Source organism: Protopterus annectens, chromosome 1.part2 (assembly GCF_019279795.1).
Source record: "Protopterus annectens isolate FY-2018-M chromosome 1.part2, PAN1.0, whole genome shotgun sequence".
NCBI lineage: Eukaryota > Metazoa > Chordata > Ceratodontiformes > Protopteridae > Protopterus > Protopterus annectens.
The window spans coordinates 255,113,721-255,139,764 of NC_056727.1; the positions used below are offsets into that span (position 1 = coordinate 255,113,721).

Consider the following 26,044-nt stretch of genomic DNA (forward strand, 5'->3'; position numbering starts at 1 on the left):
AGTACCATGACCCCCCCTTCAACCCTCCAATCTACCCCCACTCAAAACAGCACTCACATACTAAAGTTCAATACTGTCTCAACAACCTACATCCACAAGCTACTATCCAAACTCAAACCCTGCACCCCTTCTGCAGATAAGCTTCCAGCTGAATATCTGCAACTAGCTGCATCCGAGATAGCCTACCCAGTCTCCATCTTAATAAACAGAACCATAACAGAATCCAAAATCCCATCCTGTTGGAAAATCTCCCATATTATTCCCCTCCATAAAGGAGGAAACTCCAACGAACTCTCCAATTTTCGGCCTATTGCCCTCCTATCTCCTCTTTCCAAAATAATGGAACGCTGCATTCACCATCAACTTCTACATTACCTCTTAAATAACAATTTGCTTGTAGACTCACAACATGGTTTTAGACCCTACCACAGTACTTCAACTGCCCTTCTCTCCTTCACTGACTCTATCAATAGAAACCGCAACAACAACCTGTTCACCTCTGCAATATTCTTAGACCTCTCTAAAGCATTCGATATGGTCAACCATAAACTTCTCCTCGATACCCTACATTCCCTCTCACTAGATTCACAGGCATTACAGTGGTTCAACTCTTACCTGACTAATAGAAAACAAGCAGTCCTCTGGGACAGTCATCTATCCTCTCAACTCCAAATTACTATTGGCGTCCCACAAGGATCCATCCTAGGTCCCCTACTGTTCTCTATTTTCATAAATAACCTGCCCACTTCCCTCCCTACATCCACTTGTATACAGTATGCAGATGATTCCACTGTCATCTGCTCTGCTTCATCCCCAGCACAACTCCACTCCGCTACCCAGGTGGTCTTCACTGCAGCAGAAAAATGGTTCCAACATATCTGTCTCCTCCTAAACCCCAAAAAAACCAAACTGCTACTTTTCACCCCTACCTCTAAATCCACCCCTATCACTTTTTTCCATTGTATCATGCAATGGCACTGTCATCCAACCTGACTCTTCCACTAAGCTGCTAGGCATAACCATTGACAATCAGCTAAATTTTGACTATCACATTGACTTAACTATCAAGTCAGTCAATAAAAAGATGGGTGCCCTGTACAGACTTAAGCCCTTCCTTACTACTACTACCCGAGTAACTCTAGCCCAAACTCACCTCATTTCTACATTATTGTATGCCTCTCCTTCCTTTATCAATATATCTAAAGCTAATCTTCAAAAACTGAATACCGCCTACCACAGTATAGCCAGATTTGCCACTGGCTCTCTATTCCAAACTCATCACTGTCTTAACTTAAAGAAACTAAACTGGCTTGAACTTCCTAACCTAATACTACTACAGCAGCTAATCATCACTTTTAAAATTCTACATCACCCTTCCAACACACCCATACTAAATAAACTCATCACTCCTTATAAAAATCTCACTTCACTTAGATCAGCTAACAAGGTACTAGTTACTACTGTGAAATCTCATAATAAATCAGGAGATTCCTTATTTGCAAACATTGTTGGTTCTTACTGGAATAAACTCCCCACAGAACTGACCTCCCTAGACTCATGTCAGCTTTTCAAAAAAACAGACGAGAACTCACCTAATAACTCACTGGCTATGCCCTTGCTCCAATCCTGACTGACCTCAACAAACTTATTACTCTCTTCAGTCTGCACTTGTGCACTTTTGCTCTTCTGTTCTAACTTAAACTGACTTCCACAGTCCCTTTATTTATCTCCATTCTTCTGTTCGCAGTTCTGTTTGACTCCCCTCTGACCTCTCTGATTGTCTGTCTCCTGCTTCTTTTAGCTGACCTCCTATAATCCTGTTTACCTCTTACATTTCCTCTCTAACTTTTATTTCCCCCTCTCCTTTTCCTACTGCTTGTTCCTAACCTCACTAAGTCCAGAATTCCTGTACCTAACAGTAGCTGTACTTTATTATTCCTTTCTCTTTACGTCATTTTTGCCTTTATACTTTCTTTAGCCTCTTAAAATCTTTTACACTACTAACCTGCATGTTTAACACTATATATTAACCACTTTTATACTTACAACTAATACCTACTTGTTGTTCATGACTAGCTACTATGGATATTTTTCTACTTTAAATTGTTTTGTTGATACTGAAACTTTTCTCCTCAGTCCCCGACTGAATTTTGATTGTCATCTAGTCAGGTTTTTACATGAAAAACGTATTTGTACTTGTATTTTGCCGTATTATACTATATTAGTTTTAGTTTTATTTGTATAGTTAGTATTACTAGTGACTTTATAAACTGTAGTGTATTTAGTTCTGATAGTGGAGCTTTTCTCCTCGGGCCTCTGCTGAAAATGGACATGTATCCAGCCAGACTAGCCCGGTTAACAAATGTAAAATAAATAAATAAATAATATAAGTGTTTGTTTGTTTGTGTCTTTCGGCTTTTCCCGGTTAGGGGTCGCCACAGCGGAACTCCGGTCCGCTAATGATTGGTGGTGGATTTTTATATACCGGATTACCAGCCCTGACGCACAACCTTCAATGAAGGCATGCCCCATTCATGTATGCCTCCACACAGAAGACACTCTAGCTGAGAATCAAACGGCACAACGTCTTGCTATGAGGCGACAACGCTACCGCAGCACCACCACCGCAGTTGTATTTATATAAGTGTATAATAAGTGTATAATAACAAAATTAAAAGTAAATTCTGCAAGAAATATTAGTCGAAAATGCACTGCTAATGTATTTGTGAAGCCATTGCTACATTACCATAATCAAACTTCCTGAGTAATGCAGACGTGACCACTCCCCCTTCAAGTGTCATTTAATCTGGAAAGCTCCCATCTGTGCAGTCCTGCTTCTAGGGTGATCTTTTTCTAATTATGTCATTATTACAGTATAAAAGATACTTACACATTAGTAGATGTTGAATATTGAGTATTTGAAGAGGTGTATTGGTGGGTTTGTCAGACAAAAAAGATCATGTGATTAGTGGTTAGAAATTCAAAGAAATGGAGGTGAGGGAAGGAACTTGCTTGGGCAGAAAATGTTATTATTGTAGTTAACTCATTACCTCCAAAAGCTCTTCTGCGTTTGTACTCTAACTTCCCGTGGGCATGGCCTAAGCCTTTTTAAAAACTGAAGTTATTACCTTACAGTTCAAAAAATGTTCATATCTCTAGAACCAAAGTGTTACTGGAAAACTATAAATGGCAAACTACTCAGTGGAAGTAACCTTTCCAGTGGTTGTTTTCATTTAATTGTAGGTCTGCATTTAATAAGCTGCAATAACCACATTAAATATGAATTATGTAATGTTTTATAAATAGCTTACAGTATCTCAGTAAGCATTCAAGCAACACACTTTCTTCATACAGTTTTGAGCTTTTATATGAGGCTAAGCACTTCTGTCTGTGTCACCTGATTGTTGAGATATTTAGAGAAATATGAAAATTATTACAATACAAATAATATACAAAAAATATTCAATATCTCTATTTGCATTACATGTAGGTCAAATATGGATTTGGTTGTATTTGCGATTGTGTAATCGTCAAGTTAAAATCTTCTAATACTTTGCATGTAGCATAGATTTATAATTATTAATGCAAATATGAACAAACAATATTTGGCTCCTAGAGCTGTCAGTAGGATGCAACTGCAGAAACACCTGAATGCATCACTAGACTGTAATGACTGAAGAAGTGGGGTGTAAAGCAGATTCAGAGACAGTTATTAGTAAGGCTTTCATAAGCTTTATATAAGAAGAACAGAGGTGGGGGCGAGCAGGTACACAAAATAAAATGTAGAGCTGGGAGATGTTAGTATTGGTGAAAACTGGTTGTGGGGTATGGTATTCTGAACGAGGAGAAATGGTCTGATGATATGGCAAGCTGAAGATAACAGTGGCATTTATCCTGAAGATGTACAGAAGCAGATCCATTGATTTGATAGGTGAAATTTTAGTGGTGTTTTAAGTAAGGCACATTCTGAATGGATTTGAGTGGTAGTGGGATGTGTTTCCATATGTGTGTCTTCTGTGGAAGGTTGGGCACCAGGCTGGCAACTCGACACCATAAAACTCTACTGCCAATCATGAGCGGACAGGTGATTCACTGTGGCGACCCCTAACCGGAAAAAGCCGAAAGAAGAAGAAGATTTTAATATAGGGAGTCACCTGTTTTAAATGAATGCCAATACTGTGTTTGCAGGTACTGCTGAAACACTGAAGTGCTTTTTCTGTGGTATTATAGCTGTAATAACCCACTTGTTACATTTGTAGGAAGCTTTTTTTTTTGTTCCTCGGGATGTCAGATAGGGGAAGTCTACAGGGCACCAGATAACATATATATAGTTCTGTCCCCCATCACCATTGGTACTATATTATTTTTTAGGGAAATTTTAACAACCTAATTGTGAAAGTCCAGTTCAGAAACTACATACAAAACTGAGACATGATTCAATCAGAATTTAACAAGTTTTGTGGTTGTATGATTTTCATGGACTTGGTATTTTTAATCCAGAACATTTTGTAGTTGTGTAAACAACTTGTGATTGCCATACAGGTGTTTATAAAATATTTCAACATATCATGGTGAAATTTTCCACTGATCAAAACAGAAAAGCTGTGGCTTGGCAGGGGCTTTTTGATACATGCTTAGTGCAAATATCATCTTATGGTTACATTGTTTTTCTGGTAGTTCTGTTTGGACTGATGACCAGACTATGCCTGATGCAGTTCATTAATTGAGAGATGATATTATTTGAAAGAACAAATGTCAGCAAAGTTCATCTTGGAGTGTTCAGTGCTGTGATGGAAGACTTTGCAGTCTTAAGATAATATGGAAGTATCCCTGATATATCTCCTTCTTGAACTGATGATTTAGTTGAACACACAGTTCATAATTTTTACATACTGACAATAGGCGACCTTTGCGATGTTAGACTGTAGCTACTAACTGCAGTACAAGGCACGATACAGAAGCAAATTTCCACATTTATATATAATGTTTGATGAGAATTTTACAAAGATACAGCAATTCAGATAAATGCATTGTTAACAGGAACAGACTTGACTTGAATTTAGACGTGTATCAAAATCTACAAATACAGTGAACATTAAGCAAAAATATGTAAATATTCTTGTACTTTTCCATGTACTGTACAATGAGTCATGTTTACTAATGCATATTTTACTGTTCTACATAAAAAGTAGACATGCTAATGTTCAAAATATATTCACACTAGGTTATCAAGTCTTAAAATCATAGAAATATCATTAGCTAAAATACTAACCAGTAGCAGACTAAAAGCAATTTAGTAATGTTTACTGTTACTGAGATAATAAGCAATTGTTTCATTTTAGCCACACATAATTTTATTCACATTGTCATGTGCTTGTCTATAACAATATATTAGGATAGACAGTATAGAAATAAAAAAGGTAATAATGAGGTAATTTGTGACATTAGCAATCATAAGGTGAGTAAAATATTTTATTATTGCAAAACTGAGTAATACAATGTGATATTGTAAAGCATTTTTCTATCTGTATCACTTGGATGTTATTCTGACTGGAATCGTATTCTGAAGGAGATGCTATGATCATAATCAAAAAGTGGCATATTATTTGGACTCTTAAGTGCCCTCAATTTATAATAACCATCCTTCCTTCTAAGAACAATTTTATCAAGACTTGTTCTTTACAACTTTGTCTTTTTTTTTTTGCTGTTGCCCATCTCTTTCAAGACTAGTCTTATTTCCAAAATTTACTATAAACATGTTCCATAAGGTTATGCCTTTAAGATAGTCTTTTTACCTTATGATATGAAACCAGATTAGATTGACTGTGCCTGAAATGTTCTGTGCTAAGAAAAATGCATTATTTCTTGTAAATAGGCTTATTTCTTTCTTTCTGTATTTTGTGAACACACAGCTTTGCTGTTTGTAAAGTGTGCTTATACTACATTATTAAACACATAAGCATAAAATGAAGGTTTGACTCCCCCCCCCCCCCCCAAACTTCCATGGTACAAAAAAGAAGCCCTAACTGCAACTCAGATGACCTAAGTTCAACTGGACAGAGTGTAAGGAAGGAAAGGAGTGTGCAGCCGTTGTCAGCTGACACATCGTGGTAGGGAAGGGGATAGATCTTACTCATCACTTGGGTGACACCTAGAGGGAGTTCTGTGTGTAGCACTCGTACGGTTCAAGCCTGCAGAAACTTTGCTGCCAATGATCTGGGAGGAGAATATGGGTGAACACTTTTTTGCTCCTTACAATTGAAAACACTAGCAGACCTCTACTGAACCTGCAGAAGGAGTAGGAGATCCTAAGGAGAGTTCACTAGATGCAGCAGACTGGCTTACTTCCTATCTCCCTTACTTTTGCCTTAGTTGTAGACACATGTCTGTCACCCATGATAGAAGAAAGAATGTGTCAGTTGAGCAAAGAAAGGGGAGACACTGGGCAAGACTTGATAGACAGTAAAAAACAAATGTTTGGCAATAAGCTATTATCTCATGTAAAATGCCAGATGTTGACAAATATTGTTATAGCATGTTACCTAGTACTGAATCCAGAAACACACAAGTGTGTACAAACTAATAAGAAGGATATTATATCTGAGTTAACTGAAAGTTTAACCACACTAATCAATGGCCCTGTATTAAGTATGCATTCAAAGAAGTGTTAAATACTTGCACTCAGACTAAAATTCTGGAAGGGTCAAATACCCATATTTATGTGTATTTTCATTACTACCCACACAGGCAATTCCAGCTACATCCAACTACATCCATTGCAATATTTTCTGGCAGCTTGGTTTCCTATGTGACAGTTTAGCCTTACTAGATTCATAGGTAAATACTAGGGTATCAGTCTGCAGACTATTACAAGCCTAGCCAATAATCAGAGGTCAGAATTAAAGCCTGTTCTTTGCATCTTTGAAGTAAATACCTTAACCATTATGCTATTTAGCATGTGTTTATGCCTCATACCTGGACTCTGTTAAATCAGGTTCTCCAAACTGCAGCACTAGTTCAGGTTTAAATTGAAACAGTTGAGCTTCTTTATATATATTCTGAAAAAGTCTTTGACTTACTTTGCTGGAAGAGTATATGGTACTCTTTGGAACTATATGATTTCAACTCTGACTTCACCAGGGTGCTGTGGGTATTATATCCACAGGCACAAATGAAAGCCTTGACTAATTCCTTGCTTTCACTACCCTACAAGCTGTTTTGCAGGGAGAGTTCATATAAGCTGCCAGATTTTCCCCCATTTGTTCATCCTTTCACTAGAGGTCTTGCTTACTCAACTTTGCAACATGTACCTCATTTCCTAGCCCTGGGCATCCCAGGATGGCTATAAACTTAACTGTATACAGATAATTGCATAACTTCACTTTGGGAAATATATAAACATTATGTTAAAGAAAGACATTTTACATTGGCTACTCTCCCAAATAACATTCAGTGTAAACTGGGACAAGACCTCCATCCTCCCCGGTGTCTTATCACAGCTGCAAGACTCAATATTGTCAGTTCCAACATCACAAAAAATGAAGTGTTGAGTCCATGTCTAAAACAATGATTTCTGAAACTTGCTATTACAAATTTAAAACATCTCTATAGGGAGAATCCCCCCCACCACCTTCTACCACCACCCTTGCTATTTTTCCCCAGACCTAGGGTCCAGGATTCATTCTTTACCTCCAGTCATGATCTTTGTGGCATTTTGCATATTTTTTCCATTTTATTGTGATTGATTACTCTAAGCCTCCCAATATTATACGTCATTTCGCTCTGCATTTGTTGCTCATGTCAAGGCTGCAAAGCATCCAACATAGACTGGTTCACTTACCTGGTTAATACATTTATACGTTAACTGTAGATTCTGAAGCTGTATAGCTCAAAGCAGGTGGAATATTCTGAGGTACTGCAATCTCAGACTTACTATATATCCCTCCACATTTGCAGATAGTCTTTCCTTTCCAAGGGTCACAATTACTGTCCTCAGAATTACAACAGGCACCATCCTCCCAGTTAGTGATTCACTTCTGTGCCCTTTCTTTTGTTTATTTCTTTTGATCCACTGATAATCCTGGAGTACAAGTAATTCACAAGGTAGGTGACATGCACTGACCCATGATGTCTGTTGAAGGAAACTAATAGATTTCATGGGTATATAGAACAAACTCAGACTCTTTGTTGTAGGATGTCTTTGTATTCTGAAGGTAATGATCACTCCCCAAATTTTTTTTTTTCATTTGTTAACTGCATAAGCCCACTGAGTGCAATTGCTGCTTTCAGGGGTGACCCATGAGTAACTGTCTTGTTAAATTACTTGCTCAAAGTTACACAACAGACAAATGGAGACTAAGAGATTCAAGCCCACGACTACAGCATCAGATTCATTAGCAACTCATAACCTTAATCCTCTTTACTAAACTGAGCTAAATATGTGCATAATTCTGCATCCATTTTCTTGCTTCCCGATTATTCCAGATGGACAAAATCCCTCTTAGAGCTAGTCGCTGAACATTCTACAGCTCTGCAACTTTTGAAGGAGGCCTTAGACTACCGAAGTAAAATAAAACTTACTTTATTTACTTCTCTGCCCATTATACTCCAGTTGGGCTATCTACCAGCCATTACCATGTGTAGTCTTTCCTGGAATCCCCCATGGAATTAGGGGCCTCTTCTACTTATCTTTGTTGTATACTGCTGTAATAATTTTGGTTGAGAGCTCTGTTGCTTTGCTTTGTTTGACTTAAGAGAAAAAAATCCCTAAAAGGAGTTCATATGAAGCATGGTTAGTACTGGATAAACATCAGGTTAGTCATTATTAAATTTCTGTACTTACTGCAAGACTTTGTTCTTTTTCTGTAGCAACAAGAGGAGGCTGCTGAGCTCAGCACTGCTAAAGCAACTGGAAGACAGGAGGAAATACTTGCTATATGTAAACTCCATGGCATTCAGGGGAGACCTGCTCTAGAACAACAACTCAAGGCACTAGATGCAGAATATCATCAACTAAAAGACCAAGGACAATCAGAAAAAGCTGACTACATTCAAACGCTCTTCACTTGGAAGTCAAAACAAGCTGGCAAGGTAAGCCTATGAAAATATAGATGATGACATTTGATAACATACCATAAGTAAGAATTGATGTAAGGTAATGTTTGATAGATAAGATAGGGGACAGTCAATTAGAATTATCCAACAGTGTGCATGTGTAAATGTATATATATATATATATATATATATATATATATATATATATATATATATATATATATATATTATATATACATACACATCTAATTGGAAAACCAAAATGTTGAATGGCAAATGATCAACCACAAATGTTCAAACATCAGTTGATTGAAAATTAAATAAAATAATGAAAAACATGGGGTTTTTTGTTTGTTTTTGCAGGGGGCAAGCCTCCCTGCTGCCCAAACACCACCTGCTAATTATACATACCATCTCCAAGATCATAATATAGTGGGGAAAGGGGAAAGTCCATGATCCCACTGTTCCATAATCTTGCACTAACTAATGCTGACATTCTTTGGTCAAATGGCTATTTGACTGATTGTACTGGCATTCTGAATGTTGGATATTCTGAATATTTCACCAACAATCTTTCTCCCAGATGTATATATATATATATATATATATATATATATATATATATATATATATATATATATGTATACATGTATATATATGTGTATGTGTGCATGGTATGTATATACACACACACACACACACACACACACACACACACACACATACGCATACATATATAAATATATGGGTTCCATTAGTCTGAGCACTTGAATTATCAGCTGCAGAGTTTAAAAATGAGCTTTTTGAACATCTCCACTATTTAGGTATATGAGATCACAGTACAGTGGGGATTGGAATTTTTGCCATTTCCCAACTGTATTGTAGTCTTGGAGTTGGTATATTAGAATTATCAAGGGGTGTGGGTGTGTATTTAGGGGGCTTTTCTCCTTCTTTAAATCAGTTTGATTCAAAGTTTTGTATATTCATGTCTTTGTGATTTGAATGGTTTTAGTCTGTCCCCGGGATTTATTAATGCCTACACTAAGTGCACACCTTTCTGAATGAACAGATAACAAAAGCATAACTCACACCTTCTTCCTCCTAATTTTAGTTTTCCTACTGATTTCCTTGAAGGGAGAGTCATAAAGGTTACCACAAAGTGTAGACTACATGTACACTTAGTGCAATTTTTCTAAGTAACTAGTATGCACAAAAAATGTGGTAAGGATGTTCTTGAATACAGATCATGTACACTGGATGTACACTTAGTGTGGGCATTGAGAGTTCAAATATTTGACACAGACTTTTATATATATATATATATATATATATATATATATATATATATATATATATATGGGTCTACTTTCATAGACCGAAGCGCCACTTTACCGACACCCGGAAGACCAAGACGGAACGACCGAACAGGTAGGTTACAGCGATATCCGGCGGCTGAGAGACCGACAGCGGCAGTGTGTGAGCGATACGGTAAGTGTGCGAAAGTGAAAGATGTAATATTGGGGGGCGGACAGGTAAGTGTACGAAACTGAGGATTTTAGGATAGTGTGTGGAAATGTTGGTGTGCGGTGGTGTCGGACTAAGGGTTCCGGTGAGGTAAGTGTGTGGAAGTGACGTAGAGCTGTGTAGGGTAGTGTTAAGTGTGTTAGGGTTTGAATGCGGGTGGAGTGAGTGCGATAGTGATGGGCTGAATGTTTTAGGGTGTGGTAAGTGAGTTAGGGTTAGGGTGCAGGTTGGGTGAGTTTGCGATAGTGGCGGTGTTGGGGTTTAGGGGTGTGTTAAGTGAGTTAGGGTTAGGGTGCAGGTAGGGTGAGTGTGCGATAGTGACGGTGTTGAGATTTAGGGGTGTGTTAAGTGAGTTAGGGTTAGGGTGCGGTTGGGTAAGTGTGTAGTGTCGTACGTTAGGGTTAGGGTTTAGGTTAAGGTTAGTGGATATGTTGTTGTGTGCAATGTGTATTTGGCGTTTTTTGTGTCGGTGTTTTGGTGTTCGGTATGTTGAGCTGTCGGTGTGGTGTGTTGTCGGTTGTTTGGGGTGGGGAAAATGTGTCGGTGATTCGTACGTTCGGTCTATGAAAGTAGACCCATGTATATATATATATATATATATATATATATATATATATATATATATATATATATATGTGTGGGGGGGGTGTGTGTATTTATATGCACATATAAAATTAAACAACTTGTTTAAATGTAACTATATTGGTTTGGATTAACCAGAGTAATGTATAAAAATATAAAGCTAATTAAGATGTCAGTGCTAGTAGTCTGTCATAAAAATCTGAGATGCCATACATTTGAATGTGCAATGCTTATTTGTCAGTGTTAATAGCTTAAAGCCCATAGTCAAAAATGCAAATTAAAGGAATCTCTGACATTGACTGAGGATATAGAAATCATTGATGAGTCAGGTAAAAGAGAGTCTTACATTGCATTCATGGAACAACATATAGCAAGATGGTTACCATGGAGAATGTACAAGGACACAGTTGGTGGCAAATAATGATAAGCTGAAAAGATGTATATATTCTGAGATATTTGATAGTCATATATTGGTTTCTAAGCTGGACTGATTAACCACTGAACCTGGAATAAGAGTCATGAGGCCAAGGATGTGTCTTTCAAGTGCAAATTGGTGTCATAAGCTTGTCTGCTAGATTCGTTTGTAGATAGTTACTGAGCTCCCTTTCTTTTTCACTCTTTTTCTGTTTTGTTTGAAATGGTTTAATTTAGATTTTATGAAAATGATGTTGAGGTTATATAAGGGTATATAAGGGGATGTAGGTGCCAAAATTCCTGCACCTAAAAGGATGAGCTTCCAAAATGCATCATGGGTCAATGATATGTTAACAGTTGACCATTTAATAAAGATGTACAGGTTGAAAGTGTGCATTACTATATATGCTGACAATCCTTATAATCCTAAGTTTCTTCTAAAGGACTGGAACTAGATAAACAATCTTCACAGATATGGGGTTGCAATAATAAGGCCTCATTCTGAAGGTGCATAAAGTAACATCTGTTCAGGGTAGTTTCATTAAATCCAAATTTAAGGAAAGTTTTAATCTTGCAGTGTTTTTTTAATTAAACAAAAATCACTTGCTGTTTGTTACCTTGCATTTATATACAGTGCTTAGGTCTAGACATGTTAATAAAGAAATATTAAAGAAGACTTAATATTCAGACTTTATGTATCCAGTTCCACTGCATAAAGTGATGAAGCCTTGACTATGACTGGAGAACCTAGCTGGGGGGGCTCATTGAGTAAAATGGAATAAAGTGGCAGTGATGGCATGATCCACCACAGTCAACGTACAAGACCTTATATAAAGACTGGATGTGCCATCTTTGCCATGCAATGTGTACTGTTACAGCTGGAATTGCAGCATGGACAGACATACATATTCATCAAAGGGCAGGCATTGCAAGGTGGATGCCACCCACTGAAAGTTAATGGTGGGATAAGACTAAAGCAAGAAAAAAATATAATGGCTACTTAAATGATAATTTTCCATGAATATTTCTTTCCCATGGGGAAAGTCTGGACCAGCAAAGTTATGGAAGGCTAATGGTTGGCAAACAGTGGGGGGGAAACAAATTAAAAAAGACATTTGTATTTGATATATTTGTGTTTAGGTCATTAGTTCTTCACCATAATTTGTACTGTAGAAATTATTATTGCTATTTTAGAATGCAGAGGGGTGTCAATATGCATGCTCCAGCAAATGAAAAAAAAATCTTCTGCCTGTGATAATAATTTCAAATTCATTATGTAAACATCATTGACTGGAGATTATACTATCTTAAATGATTGTTATTATCATGGTTATTCCATGGGATTACCAATCCCATGAAAATCATTGACTACAGACATATTTCATTCACAAGCACTGTAACTGAAATTCTTGGTAAAGTGATCTACTAACTATTAGAACACATTTCTAAACATTTTTTGGCCTGTGTACACCAAGGAATTAAAATGGGTTCTATTATGCAAACTGCAGTTTATAATAAAATGGATAGAATTTATACCAACATGGAAAAGGCTGCTTGTTGGTTTGAGAAGGACATTTGAATCTGTAGATTGCATTCTGCTTACACCCAGAGTATGGGCTTTGACTTTACTAAAGTCTGTGTAAGTGTTTTAGCAAACTATTTTCAAGATCAGACAATTAAGGTCATATTGGACAATACCTGATTTACTTAATGTATGCTGCAAGCTGGGATCCCACAAAATACAGTATTAGGCCTTATCCTCTTCACTCTATTCACAAAAGATCTTTTTTCCCCTTCTTCATCTGCTAACCTTCCTCATTCTACAGAAAGAAATGAAACTGTTTTTTTTTAACTAGAAGCATCTTTATTGAATTATCACTTATGCCTTAGACAATCATACATTTATATAAAGGAAAACAAACCATGTTGACATATTTTCAGTTGCAAACATTATACATCACTAATAATCTATACAGTCATTCTCAGTCAAACATTACATAGCTCATTCAGTTCCTGCCTCCCCTTCAAACTCATTCACTTTGTGCCTTCCCTTAAACCTCATTTCTCCTCCAAAACATTATTCTGTATGTATTGTTCCCACAATTCCCATTTTCTATGCATTTGCTCCTACTCTTTTCTAAAGATCCCACTTCCAGTTATTGATCTCTGTTACTATATTCACCACTCCTAGTACAGTTGGTTTAGACATTGATTTCCATTTTCTAGTAATTGCTTTTCTTGGCAGCCACCAGAGTTAAACTCAGCAAGGCTTTACTATGTATAGACAATTCTAATTCTGTATCATGGCTCAAAAGATTATTTCCTTAGTTACACCAATTTGTTCACCCAGTATTTCTAACAGAGTAGCCAGCAGGGAATTTTTAAAGTCTGTCAACTCATTACACTCTTAAATATATGTTCCCAATTACCTCTTTCTTTCCCATCACACCTAAAATATTTGAAGTCTACCTGGAATAAAATTCTTTGGAGACTGCTTGGGGTATAGAAGTACCTATGCAAACCTTTCCTAACAAAGATCCGAAATCTTGTAGACTTTGTTGCATATTTGGGAGCCATACATGTATATCCTCCCATTGTTTCTTTGTTGAATTGCTTATTTGGTCTGTCTTCCCAATCCTTTCTAACCTCCTCTGATTGATTACTATACAGTATTTTATATGCCCTATTAATTATGCTTCGTTTAACAGCAGTTTCTGTTCTAGATTATACTAAAAACTCTACCAGTGCTTTCACTTAAGAGCCTATTATTTCTTTCTCTTTGCCTATACTCTGATATCAATCCTTGATAGGGAAGGCAATCTCTAGCCTGCAGTCCAAATTAATTCTTGGCCTCTTGCCATTCTGTTACCTTTCTCTTTCTTCTTAACTCCTCCCAATACCTTGGTTCCTTTGCCAATTTTCATCAGTAAATTCTAGCCCCCTCTTACCTATTCTCTGTACCCTTAATCACAGTGAGCCCTATTGGCAGAATCTCCTTTCTCCATTCCAGTGTTGGCCTAGTTTCTTAGAATACTTTCTGCTACTTTATAACTATAATATTCTGTATGGTTATTGTTATTCTCCTTAAGGATCTGAATCCAAAATCCCAGTACCCCCTTGTTTCTTGAGCTCCCTATCTCCCATTTCATCATCATCCCTTTCTTCTTTGATTTATAGCTTTCTGCTTGTGTTATGTATAGGAGCCTCAACGGTGTAGCTCTGAAATAACCTTTCAAAGCAGGTAATCGCAAACCACCTTGGAAAGATTACCTTATTCCACTTGACTCTTGCCCTCTTCCCCTTCCAGATGAAATCAACTCTTTATTAATTGCTATCCACAGCTTCTCTTCTGGTTGATAAAAATATGCCTGACTTGTGTATAAAACTAAAATGACTAAAAGCATTTTTACTTGCTTGTATCTTGCTATCCATAAAACAAAAACTTCCAATTTCTTGGTTTTTATATTATCTTTTGTTTAGTCTCTTTCCACATATCGTTTGCTGCCATAACAGAATCCTTTTTAATCCATACTCCTAAGTACATCATTTTATTATGTCCCCATAAATATGTGTATTTCTAAACTAATTCTTGCTTGGGTACATAGTTCACTGCTATTGCCTTCATTTTATCTTCATTAATTTTGTATCCTGAAGACACTTGAAACTATCTCAGAATGTTCCACAACACTGAAATGTCCTTTTCTGGTTTTATCAGGTATAAAATAATATCATCTGCAAATGAAGCCATCTTTTCTCGATTGGTGTACCAATTATGTCCTTGAAATCCCAAGTCCCTTATTTGCTTTGCCAGTGGTTCTAAATATAACACAAATAACAAAGGGTAAAGGGAACATCCTAGCCTAGCTCCTCTGCTCAAATAAAATGTATCAGAGAGGAACCCTCAATTTTCATTTTTACCTCTGATATTCTCCTAATCAACCTTATAATTTTATCAGGGAATGCAGATGCTTTCATTTCCCTACTTGTAAAATCCCAGTTTACTCTATCAAATGCTTTTTTTGCATCAAGACCCACCAACAAGAGTGGTATTTTCTTGCATTCTGCTTTCCTGTTGATCATCACTGTTATCAAGTGTTTGCCTCCACTCTACAAAACCATATTGATCCATATCCATCAATTTTGGCATCACTTTTGCAATTCTTTAAGCCATTATAGATATAAACAATTTATAAATATGGTTTAAAAGTGAAATGGGCCTATATGAAAGTGGTTCTGATGGGTACTTACCATCTTTACATATTATAGCCACTGCTTCTTTCTTCTAGGATGTTGGTGCTTCTCCTCCTTTTAAAATACTGTTAAACAAAACCTTCTAGAACTTTATCAGATTCTTCCCTCCTAGTTTTCAAATGTCCACATGAATGCCATCTATTTCTGGAGACTTTCCTGTAAGTTGATTATATCTCACCATTTTTATATAATCTCCTGCTATCCTTCCTTGTTGTAGGCTCCCTAAGCTTAGCAACAACTCTTTCTACCTTCTGTTGCCTTAGCCATTGTGCTAAAAGTTTTTGTGCTCTGGAGTTATTATCAAAAAACAGTTGCTTAACAACACTCTTTCCAAACTCATAAATATTACTGAGGTAGTCCCTTATTTTCTCTTTAGCACTCTGCAATTGTGCCTTTTCTTGTTTTATGAGATTCCACCTATTCTGCACAATCCCTTTAAATAATTATTGTTACTTCTTAACCATATCTCACTTTCTTTTATTTCTACCCTTTTTTAAACTCTTTAATTTTATCACACTCCCTAGCTATATTTTCAAAATAAATCTCTATCTTCCCTCCCTAATAACTTCCAAATCATTTCTACTACTCATTCCTTAAATTTGTCTCTGTTTGACAGATAGATGGGAAGTGCCAGTGTCTCATATTTATTTCATTACCGTGCATTTTTATTTTAGTTATTTTTCCCCATGATCTGAAATAGTTATTGAATGTGCATTGTTAAAGAGGGTTACTAAGTCTCATGTTTATTCTTCACAAAATGCATATTAACTTGTAGTTTCTTCATAAATGATTCAAATAAAATGTTTATATGTTTATTTTAAAAACAAAATGAAAAATAGATGGATTATGCAATATATAGTATCATTTTAGTAGTAGCTTTATATTTCAAGTGTCTTACAATGTTATCCTCTCTGTACTGACAGATAGTTAAAGGCAAGTAAGTGCTGAAAGAGTTAAGGGATGTTATGATTAAACGTATCAGGTATCCAAGAAAACCAGATTAATCAACACTAAGCTCTGGCCTTCTGGGGGTCTGTACTGGTACCAAATGTTAAAAAGTTGCAAGCCAATAAATCTTAAGCACAGGTGTTCTGTGTTTTAAAAGGCATATTGTCAAGTGTTCACTTTGCGTGAAGCTGTGCTTGAGGATCATGAGGACATAAAATATTTAAAAATGTTATTTGTTAAAAACTATATTATGTCAAAGTTCTTAGTGCATAAAATTGATTAAAATATATAAATGAGGTATTTTTCTCTATTCTTTGAGACTGATCTAAAAAATTTAGTAGACAGTCTCCCGGTGCTGTTAATAAAATAAACAAGTACTTTGCATGTCCCAAAGCATTATTCTTGACTCAAGACTAAAAGGTAAAACTCTTTGTTATTCATTTCTAAACCTTAATAATATCACCATTTTCAATTAAATGCACGTTTTTGTGAAATATAATTTCTGTGTAGCCTAGCCCCATTTTTGTATCTTTGGGAATAATATGTACATTCCTTCTGAGCTCCTACTATTGAATTCACATCTTCCATACCAAATATTTTTATAAATGTCTTCAAAAATCTACCCTCTTTTGTTATATCTTCCCTTCTAGGCCCCTAAGATACATCCTTACTTTTGCAGATCAAATTTCATTTCCCACCTACAATTAATATTTTCTGATGAAAGCTGATTATTTCTCCCAGAATTTTCTTAAATCCCATTGTAGCAGTTTTAAGTAGAATATAAATACATGGCAGCATAATGCTTCTACCTTGCCAGTCGCCCATTACTACTACAAATCTACCATTATTATCTTTTTTACTCTTCTGTCACTATTGGAGCTCCTCTTCCAATTAATATAAGTGCTTCCTTTTTCTTTGTCCCAGATATTCCTCTGTATAACCATTCCAAAATCCTTTCTTTATCAAAATCACATGCTTAGTTCTTTCCAAATTTGTCTCCTGTAGCATAACTATTTGTAATCTACATTTTTAATATAGTTCACTACTCTTTCTTTTTTGTATATATCTGTGAGACTAGTCACATTTAAAGCTAATATGGAAAGTGTTGTCATTATGATAAGAAGTTATTATTCCCACCTGTTATGTATAACAGCCTTTTTAACTATCTAGTTTCTGCTTTTGTGTTACATGCATATAATGTTTGGCAGGCTCATCTTTTATACAGTTGTTTCTTACTTCCCAAGTCACTAAGCATACTATTAAGTGTCCTTATTATGCTGTAGATGCTGTGTCTGGGGCTGCTGCTACTGGTACTTTTATATGTAGGAATGCATGAATAAGATTACAGAATTTTCATGATGTAGTTAAAGCTCAGTTGCTAAATGCCCCTGTTGACAGAGACATTTTGTTTGGCATTTATTCAGCAGAAGTATTAAAGAAACTGGAAGAAAGGAATAAGTTGATGCAAGGAGTCAGAACAACTCTTTTTGTCTCATATTTCTACATATCAAAGGAATTCTCCATCTTCTTCTGGTTATTTTATTAAAAGTCCTTTAAAACCCTTCAACAAAAGCCAGCTAGACATCAGTATAAGAAGAAATGGTAGGAAAATTCAAAAAGGAAAGAAGGGTCCTAGGGACCTTCCTTTCAAAAGAAAGCCCTATAATTACCTATACCTCCCCCTCACTCTTATCACCCCATCCATTCTTCCCAAATTGCAGATAGTCTGTCCCACTGCTTTCATTTCTGGAAAAAGATAACAATGCCTAGGTTCTAAAAACAATCAAGGATGGTTACAGACTTCAGGGGACATCCTTTCCACCTCAGTCAGAGATTCCTCCTCTGCTGCCCCCCACAAAAAATCATATGCACCTGTTTCCTCAAGTTCTGTTAGTTATGCTGGCACATGGAATAGTAGAACCAGTTTCTCCATCTCAAGGGAGCAAAGGTTTTTGTTCCAGGATGTTTCTAGTTTCCAAAAAAGAAGGTACATTGAGAATCTGGCAGTTGATACAGAGGACTGAATCTATAAGCTGTTAAGTTGATACTTCCAGTGCTACAAGGTTTGAGTCCCTCATCCTTCATCTGTCTACTGTGTGAACTTGAGCAAGTCACTTAACCAAACAGTGCATCCAGTGTTGTCAGTCTTCATTTATCCTTGACATATGGGACTCAGTTCGACTCTTGGAATCAGCTTGGCTGTTATAACAGCTTGCGAGAACCAAAAACTCTCGAGCTAACTCCCTACCCAGAATGCCCCTCTCTAGATTAACTCGATCTCATTTGCCACTCTTCTACATATGATGTGTCGGCTAAACTTTCTCTTGAGCTAAGTGTATTTTCATTATTTTTATATGAAATTTAGTTAAATCTTTTCTACCTACCCAGTTAACCTTTTCACCTTCTGTTTGCTTTTACTGTCCTCTCCCTTTATACTTCGGCACACCTCTCAACCTCTTAATGAAAAAAATCTGTGCAAAGCTTGACAAAATGGGGGTACAAATAGGGACATATTTTAAATATTGCTCTTATAAACTTTTAGAAAGTTGCTAGAGTAACAGGATTTGTTTTAATATACTTTTTCTAAAGGGTCTGAAGTCTGAAACTCAAATGTATGTCATTATTTAGTGACTACAATCCTGCAATCATCCCAGTGATTTACCAGGAAAATAGAGGAACAGGCCAAAAATATGAGGCAAAAATCTGGACATTTTGTGGAAATCTGTACAGTTGAGAGGTGTGTACTTCGGTGTTCTTCCATACCATTGTTGGCAGTTTTTCTCTGTTATACAGTTGTAGTCAGATATTTCTATCCTTATTTGGTGAGTGAGTGTGCTACCTACCTTCTTACCTCGTGGTATCTATTCTACCATCATTGGTAGCTCTATCCCTTTATGCCCTACCTCTTGGTAGTTCTGGCCTACCATTGTTGGTAGACTTTTTCTCCTCTTTCTTACTTCTTTCCAATGTGTGTGTGTAGCTGTGAGTGTTTTTCTGCCAATTATATTTTTTACTAGTCAACATAGCAGATAAAAGTAAAGGGATGACTGCGTTGAGTTGATTTCAACTACCCTACCATTAATCAAAAACCACTATGTACTCAACTCTTTTGCTCAACGCTTTCTGGAAATCATCAATTCCAACGCTTGGATCAACTTATCCACACCCCACCAGAGGCAGCAATATTCTAGACCTGGTCATCACTAACATGTGGGTGGACCGTGTTCCACACACCAGAGTCAGCTCCTCATTGGTCAGATCCTCACCACAAGCTAACGCCCTAGACATCCACATCCCACCCCACCCTCCATTAGGAAAAAAAAAAAACCCAAACCCCCTTTTTAAAAATTTCTCCCCCCAAAGGTGCAACGCAAGAGTGTCTGCGGCAGACTTCTTGCCACCCATCTTCCATCTGCCCAACACCTCTAAACAGCAAGTGCCCAGACTTCTTCACCCTCTTCCATCTCCCAGGTCTACCCCCCAGAGATGCTCTAGTTCACAATTGGCCCCAGGGTCTTCTGTATGCATTCCCCCCTTTCCCTTGATTACTCAATTAGTCCAGAAAGCGACTGCCTTGAGAGCCAGGATGATCCTCATTGCCCCTTACTGGCCTCGACAAATTTGGTTTCCGTTCCTGCAATGCCATCTACTGGAGCAGCCCTGGCATCTGGACCCAGTGCCAGATCTTCTGACCCATCAATCGGGTGGGCTGCATCAGTCCCTTTGATCTATCAACCTCACAGCTTGGTTGCTCCACTTCCAACCCTAGCCAGGCTTCCCCTTATCTCTCAACCAGTTCGCGATATCATCCTCGCTTCTCACAAGTCTACTACCAGAAAGACTTATGCTAGCAAATGGAAGCGTTTCTCTGTCTGGGCAGGGGAAAAACATGTGGACCCCTTTACGGCTCCTGTCCAGACAGTTCTAGAGTTTCTATTGGGTTCTATTACCCAAACTGCAGTTTATAATAAAATGGATAGAATTTATACCAACATGGAAAAGGCTGCATGTTGGTTTGAGAAGGGCATTTGAATCTGTAGATTGCATTCTGTTTACACCCAGGCCAGATTACAGAGCTATGACTTTACTAAAGACTCTGTAAGCGTTTTAGCAAACTATTTTCAAGATCAGACAATTAAGATCATATTGGATAATACCTGCTTTACTTAATGTATGCTGCAAGCTGGGATCCCACAAAATACAGTATTAGGCCTTATCCTCTTCACTCCATTCACAAAAGATCTTTTCTCCCCTTCTTCATCTGCTAACCATCCTCGTTCTACAGAAAGTACCTGAAACTGTTTTTTTTAACTAGAAGCATCTTTATTGAATTATCACTTATGCCTTAGGCAATCATACATTTATATAAAGGAAAACAAACCATGTTGACATATTTTCATTTTCAAACATTATACATTGCTTATAATCTATACAGTCATTGTCAGTCAAACATTACCAAGCTCATTCAATTCCTGCCTTCCCTTCAAACTCATTCACTTTGTGCCTTCCCTTAAACCTCATTCCTCCTCCAAAACATTTTTCTGTATGTATTGTTCCCACAATTCCCATTTTCCCATTTTCTATGCATTTGCTCCTACTCTTTTCTAAAAATCCCACTTCCAGTTATTGATCTCTGTTACTATATTCACCACTCCTAGTACAGTTGGTTTAGATGTTGATTTCCATTTTCTAGTAATTGCTTTTCTTGGCAGCCACCAGAATTAAACTCAGCAAGGCCTTACTATGTATAGACAATTCTAATTCTGTATCACACTGCTCAAAAGATTATTTCCTTAGTTACACCAATTTGTTCACCCAGTTTTTCTAACAGAGTAGCCAGCAGGGAATTTTTAAAGTCTGTCAACTCATTACACTCTTAAATATATGATGTTAAGTTGTCTATCTCGCCTTCATTCTTGCTGGTTCGGAGCCGATCCTCGACTCCGACTTGGCCATCTTCAAAGCTCGAGAGCTGCTTACTGGCTCGAGGCTACCCCCTATCCCATGATGCCTGGCGCTAGATACCCAGATCTCATTTGCCGCTTCTGCTGCGAGGTTGTTCTGCTGGCTCAGGTCATATAAAACTTATTATCACTATTTTTTCTGTCATAAAAACTGTTAGTTTAGTGTATAATTCCCTTTTTAGTTATATTTATTGTATTTTAGTGTTTTCTGTCTGAATCCTATCTCAGAAACTCGTTTTAATTAGAGAGTCCCCCCCCCTTTTTTCTAGCCCTTTCCTTACCTCAAAGGTTTCTGTTTAAGTTAGAGGATAACCTTTTCTGTCTCTCTTTCTTAAAACAAAAATAAATAAATAATTATAGTTTTTTATTTTATAGTATCTGTTAGCTAGTTTAATTATACTTATCTATAGATATTGGTAGTGGTAGTTATTTGTGGTATTATAACCTTAACTTCTGTGTCTGTGTTTTTTCTTGGTTTCCTTTCTGGATGTCCAAGGATCCCAAGCCGTCCGGATTCAAGAAGTGTGACTCATGCTGTCAGAAGATGTCTCTGACAGATGGGCACACTTCTTGTGTTTATTGTCTGGGCGCCGTGCACCTGCAGGACTCTTGCTCGATTTGCCACGCATTTAGTCCAAGAGTCCTGCAGGAGCGCAAAAATAAGTTGATCCTGAGGGGTTTACTTAAGCCCAAAGATTTACCGGCTAAGGCTCAGCCAGTGAAATTTTCTAGGACACCTAAACATTTGGCTCCCAGTTCGGAGTCGTCGCTGGGTGAAACTGTACCATCTATCTCGGTTCCGGCTGGAACCGAGGTTTCTCCCTCCCAGTCGGCTCTGACATATTCCGCTGAGCCATCTGGGAGTTGAAAAAGATCTAGGTCTCCTTCTCTGGAGTCGATACGTTCGGCTCCGAGATCACCTTTGTTCCAATCGGAGCCTAGTCACCACTCATCCCACTCTTCTTGGTCCTCGAGACTTTCAGACCATGACGTGGAAAGAGTGGTCAGTAGACTGTTAAAATCGCAGGCCCTAGCAAAAATGTTGTCCAGCCCCCCTCATTAGGGGTCGGCTCCGCCCACATCTACAGATATTCCTCCTCCGACTCCTTTGAGCTCGGAGCCGGAGTTCATTGGGGTTTGAGTCGTGGAACCGTCGGCTCCGATACCTTGTCCTTCAGATGCTTAGGCAGAGGGGGAACTGGAATACCCTAGGCCCTTCTGAGGACGAGTCGGTATTCCTGGATGCGTTTGGCTCCCAACCTTCCACCTCCTGGGTGTCTCCTTCCTTCGACCCACTGATGTCTGTCATGGCTCAAAGGGCATGGTCGGCTCCAGATTCCGTGGAACCATCCCCTAGGAGACCTGCCAAATTCATAACGGCTCCAGAGGACAAACAATTTTTGATGAAGGGCATCCCCGTTGATGTCATGGTGGTAGCAGCGGCCACAAAACAGGAGTTGGCTGAAACTTCTTCATCTGTTCATCCTCCTAATAAGGAGTCTAGGACAATAGACAGATACGTGAAGTGGATGTTCGCTTCAGCGACGTTCTCCATGAGGTCCCTGAATTATTTGTGCCACTTCACCCATCTTCAGAGGGATCTCCTTAAAGAGCTTGGAGATACCCTCCAAGATCCATCAGCTGAGGGGGCACAGGCTAAGATGGCTTCCCAGCTGGCAACTCTAAATTAAGTGGTGAACTCCTCCATGAGGCTCATATCTTATGCAGCCAATGGTGCGAGTAGAGCCGCAGGCACAGGCGTTGCCCTGAGGAGGCACACTTGGATGCGGCTATGTAACTTTGTGGAACTTTTCAGAGCGTCTTTCACTAATACCTCCTTTGATGGATCCGCTCTTTTTGGATCACGGGTGAAGGATACCCTTACCAGGTGTGAGCAGGAAGGCAAGACTCTCTGTGCCATGGGAGTCCATTTTTCCACTCCTTCCAGACCCTATCCCAAGGGTCAGAAGAGTGGAAAGATGTGGTTCCGGAAATCTCAGGGAGCCTTGCCGGGCACATGTGGTGAGTTCTCGTCCAGGGGCAGAGGAGGGAACAATAACAGATGCCGTCCCTGTGGCAGAGGGGGTCCGCAAAACCAGGGCAGCAGAGAATCCTTCTCTGACAAGCCCTTTCAGCATCCCTGAAGGGTTGCCCAGCTGCCCACCTCTGGAGGCAGTCGGTGGAAGATTATCACTGTACCCAAAAGCCTGGCAAGAGATAACTCGAGACAAGTGGGTATAGTCCCTTATATCTGGAGGCTACAAAATTCCTTTCCTGCACCCTCCCTTACTGTTAAACAAGTCCCTTCCAGATGTTCCACCCAGTCTAAGGGATCAAGCAGTCCAAGAAATTTCAAAACTGCTAAAAAAGAGAGTCATCCAGGAAGTCCCAGCAGACCAGCTAGGATCCGAAACTTACTCAAGGTTCTTTTTGGTGCCAAAAAAGACAGGGGACTGGAGACCCATTCTGGATCTCAGCAGACTAAACAAGTCTGTTCGAAGAACCAAGTTTCAGATGGTCACGCTACAGTCCATTCTACCCTTTCTGGGTGAGGACAATTGGATGTGCTCTATAGATCTTCAGAATGCGTATTACCACATCAAAATGGACAAGCACTCCAGAAGATTCCTCCGCTTCCGGCTGGGAGCCAGTCTTTATCAGTTCAGAGCTCTGCCCTTTGGTCTCACCACAGCCCCCAGGGTGTTCACCAAATGTATGGCAGTAGTTACCGCTCATCTCAGACGGTTAGGATTCCAGGTGTTTCCATATCTAGATGACTGGCTCCTCACTGCTTCCACCAGGCATCAACTTCTGCTAGCCAGAGACTACACTATCCAGACTTGCTCCAGGCTAGGTATCACAATAAATTTCGAAAAATCTGCATTGTCGCGTTGTCAGTCTATCACCTTTATAGGCGCAAATTTAAATACAAAAGACATGTTGGCGAGCCTCCCACCAGACAGAATACAAGTGATTCGCCAACATGTGCTGGTCTTATTAGCATGCAGAAGAATTCAAGCCAGGTTCATCCTCCAGTCTCTAGTTCTCATGGCAGCAGCAATCATACTCGTTCCTCTAGCTCGTTTTCACATGAGGATTCTCCAGTGGCTTCTTTTCACCCAATGGTCCTTCCAGCAGCTTCCTATGTCTCACATGATTATGATCACAGAAGCATGCAAAAATCACCTTGCATGGTGGATGGTCTCCACATCAGTGCCCCAGGGCAGACCTTTTGTCCCACCACCTCCAGTTGCTACTGTAACCACGGATGCCTCCCTGATCGGGTGGGGGGGGGGGCATTATCAGGGCAGGACAGTCCAAGGCATCTGGCAACCTCACGAATACCATCTGCATATAAACATCTTGGAGATGAGGGCTGTGCTTCTAGCGTTGCAAGCTCTTCAGGATTCTCTTCCTACCGGGACCATTGCAATTCAAACGGACAATATGTCGGTAGTATGGTACATCAACAAGCAGGGCGGAACCAGGTCCTACCCCCCTATGTCGAGAGGCACTCATGATCTCTTCCCAACGGTTTCTGATCGCAATGCACATCCCTGGGAGGTCCAACGTCATAGCAGACAGGCTCAGCAGAGCAATTCTCATGCCTCATGAGTGGTATCTGAATCAGGTCGTTGCGGACCAAATCTTCCGCAAATGAGGTTAACCTTGCTGCGACCTTTTTGCCACTCCCTTCAACAGCAAGTGCAGCAATTTCTTCTCTCTCCTTCCACTTCCCGGACATTCCCCTAGAGACCCTCTAGTCCACGATTGGCCTCAGGGACTTCTTTATGCATTCCCTCCATTTCCCTTAATTTCCAAGCTAATACAGAAAGCTACCGCATTGGGTTGCAAAATGATCCTCATTGCTCCTTACTGGCCTCAACAGATATGGTTCCCGTTCCTGCATCATCATCTTCTCGAGCAGCCTTGGACTCTGGACCTAGTTCCAGACCTCCTGATCCATCAATCGGGCAGGCTGTATCAATCCCTGCAATCTCTCCAGCTCACTGCTTGGTTGCTCCACTTCCGACATTAGCCAGGCTTCCTGATATCTCCCCCTCTGTGTGCAAAATTATCTTATCGTCGCACAAGTCTACGACTAGAAAAACTTACACTAGTAAGTGGAAACATTTTTCTTCCTGGGCAGAGGCCAAGAGTATAGACCCTTTTTCAGCCCCTGTACATCATATTTTGGAATTTCTGGTGGAACTTTTTCATGCTGGTTCCGCTTCCGCTACGATTAGAGTTCAGTTAGCTGCAATTTCAAATTTTCACATTGACCTGTCAGAAAATAATATCATGTC

The 26,044-nt window shown here is 38.8% G+C and overlaps 1 protein-coding gene across 1 annotated transcript in view; it reads left to right on the plus strand.

The window, feature by feature from the left end:
- The window catches only part of LOC122792347, a 480,531-nt gene that overhangs the window by 67,579 nt on the left and 386,908 nt on the right, over positions 1–26,044 (plus strand). Inside the window, exon 3 of the mRNA XM_044060140.1 lies at positions 8,869–9,090. Within this exon, the coding sequence (XP_043916075.1) occupies positions 8,869–9,090 (222 nt within the window). The remainder of the gene's footprint in view (positions 1–8,868; positions 9,091–26,044) is intronic.